Below are 14,357 nucleotides of genomic sequence, written 5' to 3' on the forward strand. Positions count from 1 at the left end.
AGTACCTGGAACAAGCTCATGAAGGTTGAACTAGCTAGAAATTCTTGATGGTTGTTATCACAAGGAAACAGGCAGACATCCCTTGTTAGTACAAGATCTTAAACTTGCCTCTAAGACAGAGCTCTATCTCTTGGCATAGTCGCTGGCAGATAATGAAGAATGTCTATGGATAAGAGCTGAATCTGAGCTTTCAATGCTTGTACCCCTCTGGCTAAATTCACGCCTTTACTGTAAGTGGTTCTCTTCTACCTTCCTGGTGTCCTCTGACAAGAATCAGTGGGCAACAGAGATCTTGTCTTACCTCTGACAAGTTAAATCTACCAGTAATCTACACTGAGAAAGAAGAGCAAATCAACTACAAATATGAAAGTGAGGGCAAAAGTAAAAACAGAACACATGCATGTTGTATTAGAGCTGTGCTGAAAATCACACTGTACAGTCCTTTTATTTTATCAAAAAATCACTGCCCAGAGACATCAAATTATTTGACCTAAATTACAACAGCAGCAAGTGAATGTGAAACCAGGCAAAATGAGTCCCAATGACTTCTCTGGGGAAATACTACATTAGATAAGACTGTTTAACATGAAGAATTACCTTTAATAAATTCTAACTGTCTTTATTCAGACTAAGTCTACAGAGAGAGGATAGGGAAGTCCTAGAAAAGGGCTCAGTAAGATCACATTCTCTACAGGCACTCCAAATGAGGGGATCATGCCACCATTCCAGGTCCAGAGGTGAGGCAGCTCTGCTGCGCTGATCCAGACTCTGGATGCTTTTAAGACTTGAGTTGTGGTTAAATGTTTATTTAAAACTATTATACTATTATACTTAAGTACTACCTCTATTTATGCACAGCTAAATTTTGCAATTATTCTGTGTTGAACATTCTACTGAAAACAATGAAACAGAACACAGAAGAAAAGGGGGGTGGGGGACAAGTTTGTTTAGTTATTTACTAAATATTGACAAAGAGACCATAAGTATCAGGTACAATCTTAATGTTGGGGATCTATAACAGAATTTAACAAATACAAATAAAAGTATACAATCCAGTGGAAAGAAAAAATAAATAAATAATCTACCACACAGGCTAAGTAGCATAAAGGAAACATTTAAAGAGAGACTACAGAGCACTTGTGTCGGGGTGAGTAGGACGGGCACTTTAGCTCAGTAGGGAGGCCTCGTGATAAACTACATTTGAACAAAGACAAAGGATGCAAACCAAATATTATCAAAGGAAGAAGGCACAAGACAGCAGAAAAAGGCCTTGAAGCAAAAGTGTCCTTGGAGTGCCCAAGTTAGAACAAGTCAGTGTGGCTAATCTGAGTAGAGAGGAAAGAGGCAGGAGAAAAGTCTCAGATCTGCCTGAAATCACACTGGAAGGACAAGCCTTTACTGAGAAAAATTTGTAGACAAAGGAGAGTTTGTGCAGGAGTGGCATGACACGACAATCTTTCTAACTCTGAAGGCCTGCTCTGGCTTGTTGTACGAAGAGCAATGTAGGAACTGCATATAAACAGAAGCAAGGAAAGCAAATAGGAGGCTTCTTTAGTAACTCAGAGGGAAACACAATGGTGATGTGGACCAGCATTACTGTAATGGGGCAAGCACTGTAAAAACAGTTAAATTCTGAGTATATTTTAAGAATAAAACCAATAAAACCTATGTACATAAGAGAGAGTGGAGAGTGACTATACAATATTTTGGTGAAAATAAATTAGATGGAAATGACATTCACTAAGATTGATAAGAGTATAATAAGGAACATTCGTTGCTAATTTACTTAAAGTGGACTGGGGTGTGTATACACTGTGTTGTTGGGAGATGGAGAGGGGAAGATTGGCTTTAGAGGAAGATGTGCTAAATTTAGAGCTAAGTGTAGCAGTGCACACCTGTAATCTTCTATTTATAAGTAGTGCACTTGAGAGGTTGGAGGCAGGAAGATGAGACATTCAAGGTCATTCTTGGCTACATAGAGAGTTTAAAGCCAGCATGGATTACAGGATGCCTGTTTCTGGGGGGAAAGTGGGGGGAAAGGTGGGAGAAGGGTAATGGGAGGGAGAGAGGGAGAGGGGAGGGAGAGGGAAAGAAGAAAAATGAGAGAGCACAGTTAGAAAAGTCACAAGTAATCTACAAGAAAGATGGTTTGGAACATGTCAAGCAGTGGAAATAGGAACTAGAGATCAAACTCTGAAGGTAGACACATGGCATCATTTGCTAATGGAATGACAAAGGATGAGAGAAAGAGAAGAGCCAATGGTTTCTACAAGGTTTCAGGAAGAACTGTCTGTCATTAACTGAAAGTGGGTAGAGTGTGAAAAGCAAAAATCTTTGGGAAACCAACCATACAGAAATGTCACCTATGCAGCCAAATGTATGAATCTGGAGATTAGGGATGAAGTCAGGAGCCAGAGAAATAAATTTCAAAGTTGTTCATATATATTTGATACTTAAAGCCACAGACCTAGAAAAGAGCTCAAAGGAGCAAGGGGAAGGAAAGACAAAAGAGAAAAAAATTAGAACTTTGGTGGTGGCGAAGCCAGGTGATAAAGCAATAAAAAAAAAAAAAAAAAGATGGATCACTTATGTTAGATTCTGTTGATAAATAGGATGAAGTTTGAAAATGACCTTTGGATTTGGCAATGTAGAAGCCACTGGTGACTTTGGCCTGGAACACAGGGTCCACCTGCCTCAGCCTCTCTACTGCATGCATCACCACACCCAATATGAAGAATGTTTTCACTAGAATGGTAAAGACAAACTATATAATCAAGGCAGAATGTAAGAAGGAGCAATAAGTACTGAGAACTCAGGAATGTTGTTTCAAAGGGAAGCAAAGAAGTTTACTGGTAACTGAAAGTATGTCAGGTAAACCAAGTTGGTTTTTTCCCTTTTATTCTCTTCTACTGTTTTTAAGTTGGCTGGTTTTCTACATGGAAAAAAATTACAACAGTTCTGTGTACCTACAGGAATATTTTAGTAGTTAGGAACTTTTGTTTTGTTTTGAGACAGTGTCTCTGTGTAGCCCTGGATGTCCTGGAACATGCTCTATATACCAGGCTGGCCTTGAACTCTCAAGATCTGCCTAACTCTGTCTCCCGAGTGCTGGGATTAATGGCATGTGCTGCCACCATGCCTGGAGTGGGAGAAATTAATGATGTAGTGAAGAAAAGTACTGAGGCAATGCCTTTGAGGAGATGAGGGAACTCACTTCAGCCATAGTAGCAGGATTAAGTAGGGACAGGCAGGTGTACTTGTGTAGATACAATGGTAGGAGCTATAAAGGGTCCCTGTTGTCTACTTTTGCATGCATTCAGAAAGCCTTGTCATCAAATAATAGTGAGAATGAAATACCTACAGAAAATATGAACAGCTATCCAAGGACCACTCTCTTACTTAAAATTTTTTTTTTTTAATTTTTATGTGTATGGGTGTTTAGCCTGTATGCATGTGGACCATGTACATACAGTGCCTGACCCTGTAGAGGGCATCAGTCCTGGAATTACAGATGATTATGAGCTGCCATGTGGGTCCTGGGGATTGAACCCAGGCCCTCTGGAAGAGCAACCAGTGCTTCTAATCATAGAGGCATCTCTCCAGCCCCCAATATTCATTCTTATTCAATCTCTTTTTTTTCCAACTTAAATGTCTACCTTCTATCCTACTTACTTAACCATTTACTCCCTCCCTGAATCTCTCCCTCTCTCCCTCTGTCCCTCCCTCATTCAGTAATGGGATCAAACTCCCAGCCTTATACATGCTAAGCAGTCACTCTGAGGGACATTCCCCAGTCATACACTACTTTAAATCCTGGGTCCAAATTTAATCATGTTCCTTACCCCCAAGCCCTATTCCTACTACAAAAATCAAAATCCATCTCTTTAGGATCAGTTTTTATCTTTAAGCCTCTTCTTCCTTAAAGTTCTCTGCTAATCTAGGAAGGTGACTGATGTCTGCCCTGCAAATTTTGATTTACCATTGTCTTTGTTAGGATTTCTATTGCTGTGATAATGCACCATGACCAAAAGCAAGTTGGGAAAGAAAGGGTTTATTCTGCTTATAGTTCCATACCACAGTTTATCATCAAAGGATGTCAGGACAGGAACTCAAGCAGGGCAAGAACCTGGAAGCAGGAGTTGATGCAGAGGTCATGGAGGGGTGCTGCTTACTGGCTTGCTCCCCATGGCTAGCTCAGCCTGCTCTTTTATAGAACCCAGCCCAGGGGTGGCACCATCTACAATGGGCTGAGCCCTCCCACATAGATCACCAGTGAATAAAATGCCCTACAGGCTGTCCTATAGCCAGATCTTATGAAGACATTTTGTCAGTTGAGGCTTCTTCCTCTCTGGTGACTCTAAATGTGTCAAGTTGACATAAAACTAGCCAGGACAACAGTCTTGCAAATTTAGGAACAAAACAAGAAACCTGGATTCCAGATTTCCTTCCAAAGCACATTTATCACTTCAAACAGAATTCACCACACTGCCACCATGTGTGACAAGTGACTTGCTTCTTCTTGATCAATGCTACTGCTCTCAGACTTCTGTAAGTCACAGATGGAACCACTGGCTACTGTTAACATATGACCAGACTGCAGTGCAAAAACATTCACATCTGTAGGGGATTGAGGAAGAATGGACTCCACAGGCTCATACATTTGAAAGCTGGTTACTAGAGAGTAGCACTAGCAGAAGGTATGGTCTTGTTGGAGTGTCAGTGGGGTGGGCGTTGAGGTTTCAAATGCTTAAGCCAGGCTCAGTGCCACTCTCTTCCTGTTGCCTGTTGATCCAGATGTAGAACTTTCAGCTCCTTCTCAATACCATGTTTGCCTGCTGCCATGCTTCCAACCAAGATAATGGACTAAACTTCTAAAACTGTAAGCTAGCCCCAATTAAAATGTTTTCCTTTATAAGAGTTGCCATGGTCATGGTGTCTCTTCACAGCAATACAACCCTAAGACATCAATCTTGAAACTTTTATATATAGACTGAAACTAAAAGCCTTAAAGTTTTATAATAATATTCAATGGCCCAGTTTTATCATCATTTTACTAACTTGAGATCACACAAATCAAATCACCTGTTTCAGAAAACCAAATTTAGAACAAACAAACAAACAAAAAACTGTGTGAGGCCTAAAGAAACAAAAGTCAATGTAAAATATCTTTGGAAAGTAATGTTATATTAACATAAGAAAACCAATTAATTTTTTTTTTTTAAGGCAAGAGCTTAAGTTTGAAGCTGGCTTAGTCTACATGGCAAGGCCCTGATCCAAAAAAACACCTAAAAGAAAAGCAAACCCAAACCAAAACAAACAACAATAACAACCAAAAAACCCCAAAGAATACATAATAGTATTAGATGCAGAAAAGCATCAGATAAAACCCAACAATTCCAGGATAACAACACTCTGGGCTGAGGATGTAGTGCTTGCTCAGCACTACAAAGCCCCAAGCTCAATCCCCAGCACTGCATCAAGTGGGTGTAGTAGTACATGCCTATAATTTCACCACTCAAAAAATAGAAACAGGATAGAATCTTCCTGACTACATACTGAGTTTCAGGCTTAGCTAAGTTACATAAGACCAGGCTCAAAAAGTGGAGAAAAAGGAAAAAAAGGTAATTTCATTTTACAATAACATCAATATAATAACATTAGGAACATGTTTAACCTACATACAATTTGTGTCCTCTGTAAATGTAAAACACAGCCAAGAAAAATTAAAGCCATACACACATGATATTTCATCCCATGTTCATGGGTCAGATGCCAATTATTCCCAAATTAATCAGGAATTCAGTATGTTTCCTATCAGAATTCAGCTATGCTTTTGTGGGTTTTTTTTTGTTTGTTTTGTTTTGCTCTTTTGTTTCTTGTTATTGTTTTGTTTTGTTTTGTTTTTGGTAGAAAAGTGACCTTAAAACTCATATGAAGCCGGGCGGTGGTGGCGCACACCTTTAATCCCAGCACTTGGGAGGCAGAGGCAGGCAGATTTCTGAGTTCTAGGCCAGCCTGGCCTACAGAGTAAGTTCCAAGACAGGGCTACACAGAGAAACCCTGTCTTGAAAAAACAAACAAACAAAACTCATATGAAAATGTATGGACTCAGAAAAGTAAAATTAAAAAAGGACAAAAAGGTAGGGTTCACACTTGTCAACTTCAAACATATTACAAAGTTATAGTATTGTAGAAATATTCTATGTAAGGACAGGCACAGGATGAATGGTACACAACAGAGATCTTACAAGGAAGCTCTGACATTTCCAGACAATTCTATGTGGCAAATGGTAGTCTTTAACAAGTGATAGTGGGATACTAGGTATCCATATGTAAAAGAATGACTTTTGACACATTAGCTCCAACTGGATAGTAACTCTAAATATAAAACCAACACTTTTAAAACTTGTAACAAAACATGTAAGATAAACATTTGTGGCCTTGGATCAAGTAATGGCTTTTCAGACTATAGCAAAAACACAGGCCACAAATATATATAAATTAGATTTCATTAAATCTAAGTGTGTGCTACAAGCTCCAGAAACCGACTACAAAGTGAAAGGAAGCAGGTGTTACACTCTTTAATCCCAGCATTTGGGAGGCAGAGCCAGGGAAATCTTTGTCAGTTCAAAGCCAGCCTGGCCTGCAAAATGACTTCCAGGACAGCCAGAACAATAGTGAGACCCTGACTCAAAAAAAAAAAAAAAAAAAAAAAAAAAAAAAAAACCCAGAATGGGAGAAAATACAAATGATACAGCTCATAAAAGACCTATGTGTAGAACACATTAGGAGCTCTTCTAATTCTGTTGAGGTTTGGTAATGCTAAGTGGTGGCTCCCAATACCTGGAGCCCTCATGATTCTGTGACTCTGACCCCAAGCTATTTCTGATTGATAACTAAAGATGCCAACAGCCAATAGCTAGGCAGAAGAGGCAAAGGTGAAGTTTAGGTTTCTAGGGCTTGGGGTCTGAGGAAAGCCAAGAAAGGAAGAAGAAACATAAGAGGAAAAGAAGCCACCATGGGTTGGGTGGGCCATAAAAACATGGTTCTGAAGTCTGGCTAATTGGAGTTAAGAGCAGCCCAGATGAAACATAGTAAGTAATAACTTGGGATTACCAAAAGAAACTCGATTCTAATAGCATAGAGGGCAGGTATATTATGCTGCTTAAGGCTTACTGTAAATATAAAGGTTGTGTGTGTCTTTCATCTGGGAACTAAGGCAGTGTAGAAACCCCGAGTTGGGATTAAAAATATCTACAACATAATTCCATAAAAAGACAACCCAATTATGAAGCTGGCAAAGTATTTCACAAACATCTTCAAAAGAAAGACCCACTCAGCCAACAGGCACATAAAAATATAACCATCATCAACTGCTAGGAGGAACTTAAAACCACAATGAAATACCACATCGCAGCCACCTGTCTAAGAGATGAATGTTGGTGAAGAACACCTAGCCTTTCTTTACATGTTCTAGAGAATGAAAAACAGTATAGCTACTTTGAAAAACAGTTTATAGTTTGTCAAAAGTTAAACAGAAAGTTACTATGTGACTCCAGAATTTCACTCCTACAAACCATGAAATGAAAACATGTACTTCAGAATCCTGAGAACAATTGCTCATAGCAGAATTCATAATAACTAACGTAGAAAAACCCCCAAATGTCTACTAGTGGATTAATGAACAAACAGTTTTATCATTCCAATTACTATCAATATTATTCAATACATTAATGAATCTGACAACACAGATGAGTATTGACATCAGGCCAACTGAAAAAGTTCAGTAAAAAGAGCTCATATTGTATATTTCATTTATAAAAGAAGTCATATATATACTTATTTATACATAAAAGAAATAGATTAATGGTTACCTTGCATTAGAAATGGATTTTTAGAGTGGGAAGACTCCAGAGTGACTGCAATTATTAGTTTCTTATGTTTTATTGTTAACATTTTGAATTAGTAACAATTACATAAAAGTTGGTTGTCATGGAGAGATCTAGTTTGAGGGCAGGAAGCCTTGTGCTGTGCTCTGCATTTCCTAAAGAACAATATCAGGATGACTAAAAGTAGCACCAAGAAACCAAAGGCTTATGACTGTTTATACCTTCTTTATGTAGACAGGCAGGAAAGACTACAATAAGAAGAGCCAATGTCCTTTCTAATACTGTAGGATTTACTTAAGTGCTCTAAGAAATGGAGACAATGCCTCAGAAGGCAAATTTAAAACTATGAAATGACAAAATTAGGCAAAAGTCCCTCCATTTGGAAAATGAAGGACTGTAGACCAGCTTCCAGGAGACCTGCAGGAAACAGGCACTATGGCTGCGCACAGACCACTGTCTATATTCTTGTTTTGTTCAGAACTCTGGCCCAAGATCAAAGTTATAAATCCTGGGAATCTCTATTTGTAGATGTGGTTAAACAAACAAACAAACATAACAGTTGAGTGAGATGCTGAACAGCTTAGGTAGCAGAGAAAAGCAACCCAGCATCAGTCAGGTGGTGAAGCAGAGGGAGAAATAGGAGAAGGATGTCACAAGTACAAATCAAGGGAAAGTAAAAAGGATCCTATTGATTTGATCACAAAAAGAGGAAGAGATGAGGAATAGCAACAGAAGCAGAAGGAAAAACAACTATATTATTTGGCTTAAAACACTTTTTTTGAGACAGTTTCATGTAGCTTAGCTGTCCTCAAACTCATGATCATTCTGCATCAGCTTCCATAGTATTGGGATTAAAGATATGTACCACCATGCTCAACTAAAAATATTTATCTGTCTCCTTGCAAATACCATAAAGAGGAGTACCGTGATCGCATATCTTATTTGAGCTGTCTATTGCCCTCATTGGGTTTAATTTAGAATCTAACCACAGTCACACTGCAGCCTCAAGTTGTACATGTTTCCAAACACTTTAAAATTAAAAGGTGCTCTTGTGTTCTCCTTACTTTGCATTTTGCTTTTGGTATGACAAGGCATTCAAAGATGTTTCTAGCACTATGCTTTCAGCTTGTAAGGTGATATTAGTACCATTATTAGCTCTAAGGTCCAAATTGAAAACTGGACATAAAGCATATCTATAGTTTGTAAAGTAAACAAAATTTCAGAAACAAACTCTTGATGCTCCTTGCTTGGCGTGGGGAAATGCCACTTGGAAGAGCTGTAGCTCGGAGTGCATTGTGAGGCTGGAGCTGTTGACACTGTGGTGGCTTCTAATAGCTTCAGGTTGTCTTCTGGTTTTCTAAAGCATTTTTGCTGATATTCTTTAGCTGTGAAAAGAGAAGTTAGCATGAGAAATGTTTGGTTTTTCTTTCTCTTAAGTTATTATGTACAGTAGATATACAGTAATTTTTAGATAAACTGCAGAATTCTTCATTGTCAGCAAAGAAACCCTGAGTTAACTCATGTTCCAGAGCCCTCTTACCTACACTGAAGTTAATACTCATACACATAAAAATAAATAAATAAAATCTCAAATTTAATAAAATAAAATTTAAAGTCCTATATCCAATGTCACTGAATAAAAAAAGAGTCAGTCATTTAAAAAGTAAAAGAGATGGGAGGAAATTTTTTTAAAAAAAAGTATGCCAAATTCAAATTCTTCTCATCTCTAATTGTTATATAAAACTAGAAAAGCCAATGGCACTATAGATGAGCATTAGAGCTCAGAAGTCCATTTCTTTTCTTCCTCTTCAGACAATTTCAGTACTGTCAAGATTCAAAAGACAATTTCAGAAGGATGATAGTAAGATAATGTTAAAGATTTCTCATGAGTTTCTCTAATTAAAGAAAAAGCTTAAATTTCTAATTACTTTTAAAAATAAAAGGTTTCACAAAGGTTTAAACCAAAGAGACAAGTCTGGCAGTCAGCTTTCAATGTTTGTCCCAAGGCAGATAGACAGTTATGTAGATTTGATTTCCTTCCAGATAATACATCGTACACATCTTAACAGCCTTTCCTATATAATTTTTGTGGTTGATTTTAAATGAAGGTGGAAATACTACCAGTCATTGGTATTGATTTCAGACTCTTAGTGGAGACTTTGTTTTGGAGTCCGTCTATGTGCAGAAGCAAAATTACGAATGGCATTTCGAAGAGTTGCGTTCCCCTCAGAGATGTCAGAAGAATTGATGACTGAATGCAATGCCCGAGTATATGCTGCAAATGAAGGTTTGCATAACAATGAATAAAGTTAGACTCTAGGTGGCTTACCCACTTCTTTTTCCTATTAGCACTGCTTCATTACCCAAAATGCCATAGGCATTCATTCCAGCCATAGAATAAATATTTATTGAGTACTGACAATAGAGGCTAACTCTCTGTGAAGAAAGAAACCAGATTATAGAAAATGGGAACAAATAAAGTTATAGTAAAAAGTGCCTCCATAGGCATCTATAAAATGTCATCACAACAGGAAGATGGATATGAATGAATAGCTAGGGAAACCTGGAAAGATGTGAGAAGCTGGACCATTTAAAGTGGGCTTTTGAGGGATAAACAGGAGGAAAGAAAAAAAGCACTATAGGTAGAGAACTAAATGTATGAGATTCAAAAAGTATAAGACAAGGTTTGATGAGGCTGGAATATGGCCTGAGACTAGGGAGAAATATAAAAAAGTATGTCATGGATTTCATATCGTCATAAGAAGTTTTAAAGTAACTCATAGGGCCAATAAATTATATCACACAGATGAAGCACTTTTGGTATAAATACTGGCAACATTTTCAGTGAGTATTTACATGAGGTTGACAAAGTTTTTATGTTCTATAAATCACTACTTACTGCTGGGCAGGAAACATTACAGAACGGACTCACTCCATTGTCTCTGCCTGGGACTCTTGTTAGAGCTTCTCAGCTTTCTTGGTGTCCCCAGAACTGACAGTCTAATAGGGATATATGCTCTTAAGTCTGTATTAGACACCATTAAAGTATGGGGATAACAGACTCCTAATTTAGCCATAAAGGACAACCTTTTTTTTCAAGACAGGCTCTCTCTGTGTAGCCTTGGCAGTCCTGGAACTCACTCTGTAGACCAGAATGGCCTGGAACTCCAAGAGATCCATCCGTCTCCCAAGTTCTGGGTTTAAAGGAATGTGCACTACCACCCAGCAGGAACAATCTCTTCATAGTATTCAATTAAGGGAAGATCTGGAATCTAAATCCTCTTCTATACAGTGTAATGAGCTAGAAATGCTTCTCTATATAAAGCTATAAATAAAATTCTCTTAAATTACTATATATAGATATTTAACTTTAATTGCTATCAGGATTCAACTATTCCTTAAGAAACTTACCTCTGTAATTTTTATAGAAAATGCAATTGTTGGCACAGGTATCAGGATGAGCATCCCAAAAATCAGGACCACAACAGCATAATGGAGGTAAAGTGATATTATAAAGCTTCATTTTCTCCTGGACCTGGGCTCGTAAAGCTTCTACATATCTATAAAAATACAGTGCAGTCAGGTAAATCAACTACTAGGAGAATAATATGCATATACCTGATTTTATAGCTAGATTTCTCTCTTCTGTACCTCTAGTCTTCCTATGCAGTGGGGCATGGCACTAGGAAAATGCAGTACTAGTCCCAACAGGTCCTAGCCAATCAAAATAGCAGTGGAGCATGCACCCTAAAGAAAGAAAAGTATGAGAAGGCATACAGTATCTCTGACTTTGTATTTTTTGAGACAAAATTTCTCAGTATAGCTCTGGCTATCATGGAACTCAGAGAGATGCACATGCCTCTGCCTCCTGAGTACTGAGATTAAAGGCATGGGCCACCATCACCAGGTTAAGACAAATCTGTTAAGGAATATGAAAAAGCCTACTTTCTACTAGGTCTCTTCTAGACCCAGAATTTCATGCAGAACGTTTAAAATCACCTTACGTATTCTTTTTCTCTCTGTTGCTGTTTTTCTCTGGCTCCTTTTATTTCTTCCAGTTGTAACTGGGCTAAAATATCACTTATCTTCTCTTCTGAATAAGGTTCTTCATGACAGTTCATTCTTAGGAGTCTCTGCTCTTCAGCATAGCGCTGTTGTTCTTTCCTTTTCTTAATTCTGAAAGTGAAACAAAACATAATTAGAATTTTCTAAAACTGTTATTTAAAATTAGTTTCCTGATCCAAATAACTCAAGAAATGCCCTCAAAAAATGAGAATCACAAAATCAGTTCATCAATCTAAAAGCATCTTCATAAAGTGTTCATGCTGACTGACAAGAGTTTATCTTCTAATCACCTATATAAATCAGTTCTCAAAGGGAAATGAGAACTGGACAGTAAAACATTTTATGTAAGAATCCCAGCATAAAAACAGGCTCAGGTCAAAAGTAGGTAGGATGTATGTCACTACCAAAACAGTGTAACAGTGGCCAGGTTTATCCTCATACCAAAGAAACTTAAGATGCAAATAAGGTCAGGCAGTACTGACTCTTGACTTTAATCCCAGAACTCAGAGGCAGAAGGATGCCTGAGCTTGAGGCCAGTCTGGACTACAGAGCAAGTTCTAGGGTAGCCAAGGTTGTATACAGAAACCCTGTCTTAAGAAAATGAAAGAAAGAAATAACAAAGAAAGGAACAAACAAGATAAAACACCAGAAATAACAGCTTTCAAGACACTGACATCAACTAGCAAAACATGGTAGTCCCTAATAGATGAGAAATAGAAAAGCAATTGCTATTATTGCCAACAGTTAGTGCCTTCAATGTAGACAATAGCACAGGGGAAAATTCAAATGTAACCTGATGGATTCCCTGAGTCAAACACATTTGTAACAGTAATACACTTACCAACCAAAGGTAAAAAATAAATCATAATGTTAGATAGTGTCTTAGAGTTTCTACTGTTGTAATAAACACCACGATAAGAGCAACTTGAGGAAGGGTCTATGCTTTGTCACAGCCCACCAATGAGGGAAATCAGGGATCAAAGCATAAGTCATGGAGGAATGCTACTTTCTGGCTTTCTCCTAGCTTGCTTAGACTGCTTTCTTATATAACTCAGGCCCACCTGTCCAAGGGTCCACAGACAACAGTGAGTTGGCCCCTCTCACATTCATCATTAATCCAGAAAATATGTCAAAGATTTGCATACAGGCCAGTGTTAACACAGGAATTTTCTCAACTAAGAATTCTTTTCCTGAGATATGTATAGGTTTGTGTTATGTAGAAAACAAAACAAAACAAAACAAAAACCCAACCAGTACAGATATCCAGTCAACATATGCCCCCATAGAATTGCCCTCATGCCACGCACACTTGCGTGATGGCGGTATTTGAGACAAAAAACTTCAAGGAAAGTCAGCCTCCTGTCTCTACATTGTTGCCTGGCACCCCAAACTCAGAGATGGCCCAGATATGTCTTCATACTTGTGTGTTAGGAACTCACCAAGATATCATTTTCTTACAGCTAACAAGAGAAAATTCGGACATTGTTTTCTCACCTTCACCAATGTTTCCAACTATCCTAGTTTAATGTTTTAAGTACTAGAGAGTAATTGTAAGGTTTCTCTGTAAGACATTAGCTGAAAGAGTTAGGTCAAGATTTTCTTCTGCCTGCCTCTAGCAAGAACCAAATAATTAGCATAAGAATACCTCAACAGAGAGGGCTCTACCCCTCTTCCTCCTGCTCTACACCTGGCTTTTAGAAGTCAGGTGACCTTGGATGTGGGGGTCGTTTTGCCTACATGACTTCAGTCTAGCACTAGGACTGGAAGAAGAAGGACTTAGACTCACATGCAGGACTAGCACTAGAACTTAGATGGGCTAGGACTCAGATTCGTGTATCTCTCACAGTCCCCCGGGCCCAGAGTGCTTGGGCCCGGGGGATGCAACACCAGTTCAGAAGAGATAGCTGCTGCTTTAGACCCAGTATGTTTCAGATAGCTTCAGAGGTACCTCAACTGTTGAGCTGCCAGATTTTTCATTTCTCTTTTGTAATGATTGTAAAAGCCTCATGTTATTTTAAAAGAAATACACTCAGATTTTACACCACCCGTGTGTAGTCTGTTTACAAAAGCCTTATCCCGTGCCCACCTGGCCAGAATCCCTCGTCCCGCAGAACAAGGGGCCCCCCGCGAAAAACCCCGGTCCGTGGTAGTTGGCGCCCAACGTAGGGCTTCGGTCAGGTAAACTATCTCTTACTCTTTTTCTTCTCTCAATTAATATTAGGCCGAGATAAAGATCTCACGAGGGTGCTACAGACCCGCTGATAGGTAGATCAGTTTTAGGTGAGTAATCTAAACATTATGGAGCAGTCAGGTTCATACCTAGATGCCTCACCAACAGTGGAGCAGAGAATTGCCCACGCTGTAAGAGTGAAGAGATGAAAATTTAGCGCCTAATTACAGGTT

At 38.6% G+C, this 14,357-nt stretch overlaps 1 protein-coding gene across 3 annotated transcripts in view; it reads right to left on the bottom strand.

The window, feature by feature from the left end:
* Window positions 1–7,497: 7,497 nt before the first annotated feature.
* Window positions 7,498–14,357, bottom strand: part of Ccdc15 (coiled-coil domain containing 15) — a 67,673-nt gene continuing 60,813 nt past the window's right edge. For 2 of the 3 annotated variants that reach the window (XM_031343941.1, XM_031343940.1), the window contains exons 11-14: window positions 11,889–12,065; window positions 11,301–11,449; window positions 10,011–10,164; window positions 7,498–9,274 (exon numbers count right to left, since the gene is read on the bottom strand). In XM_031343941.1, coding sequence (XP_031199801.1) covers window positions 10,037–10,164; window positions 11,301–11,449; window positions 11,889–12,065 — 454 coding nt within the window. In that variant the 3' untranslated portion in view covers window positions 7,498–9,274; window positions 10,011–10,036. Of the gene's footprint in view, window positions 9,275–10,010; window positions 10,165–11,300; window positions 11,450–11,540; window positions 11,637–11,888; window positions 12,066–14,357 lie in introns of those variants that run through there. The other variant, XR_004111468.1, reaches the window with a different exon arrangement.

This window comes from Mastomys coucha, unplaced genomic scaffold, assembly GCF_008632895.1.
Source record: "Mastomys coucha isolate ucsf_1 unplaced genomic scaffold, UCSF_Mcou_1 pScaffold23, whole genome shotgun sequence".
NCBI classification, from domain to species: domain Eukaryota; kingdom Metazoa; phylum Chordata; class Mammalia; order Rodentia; family Muridae; genus Mastomys; species Mastomys coucha.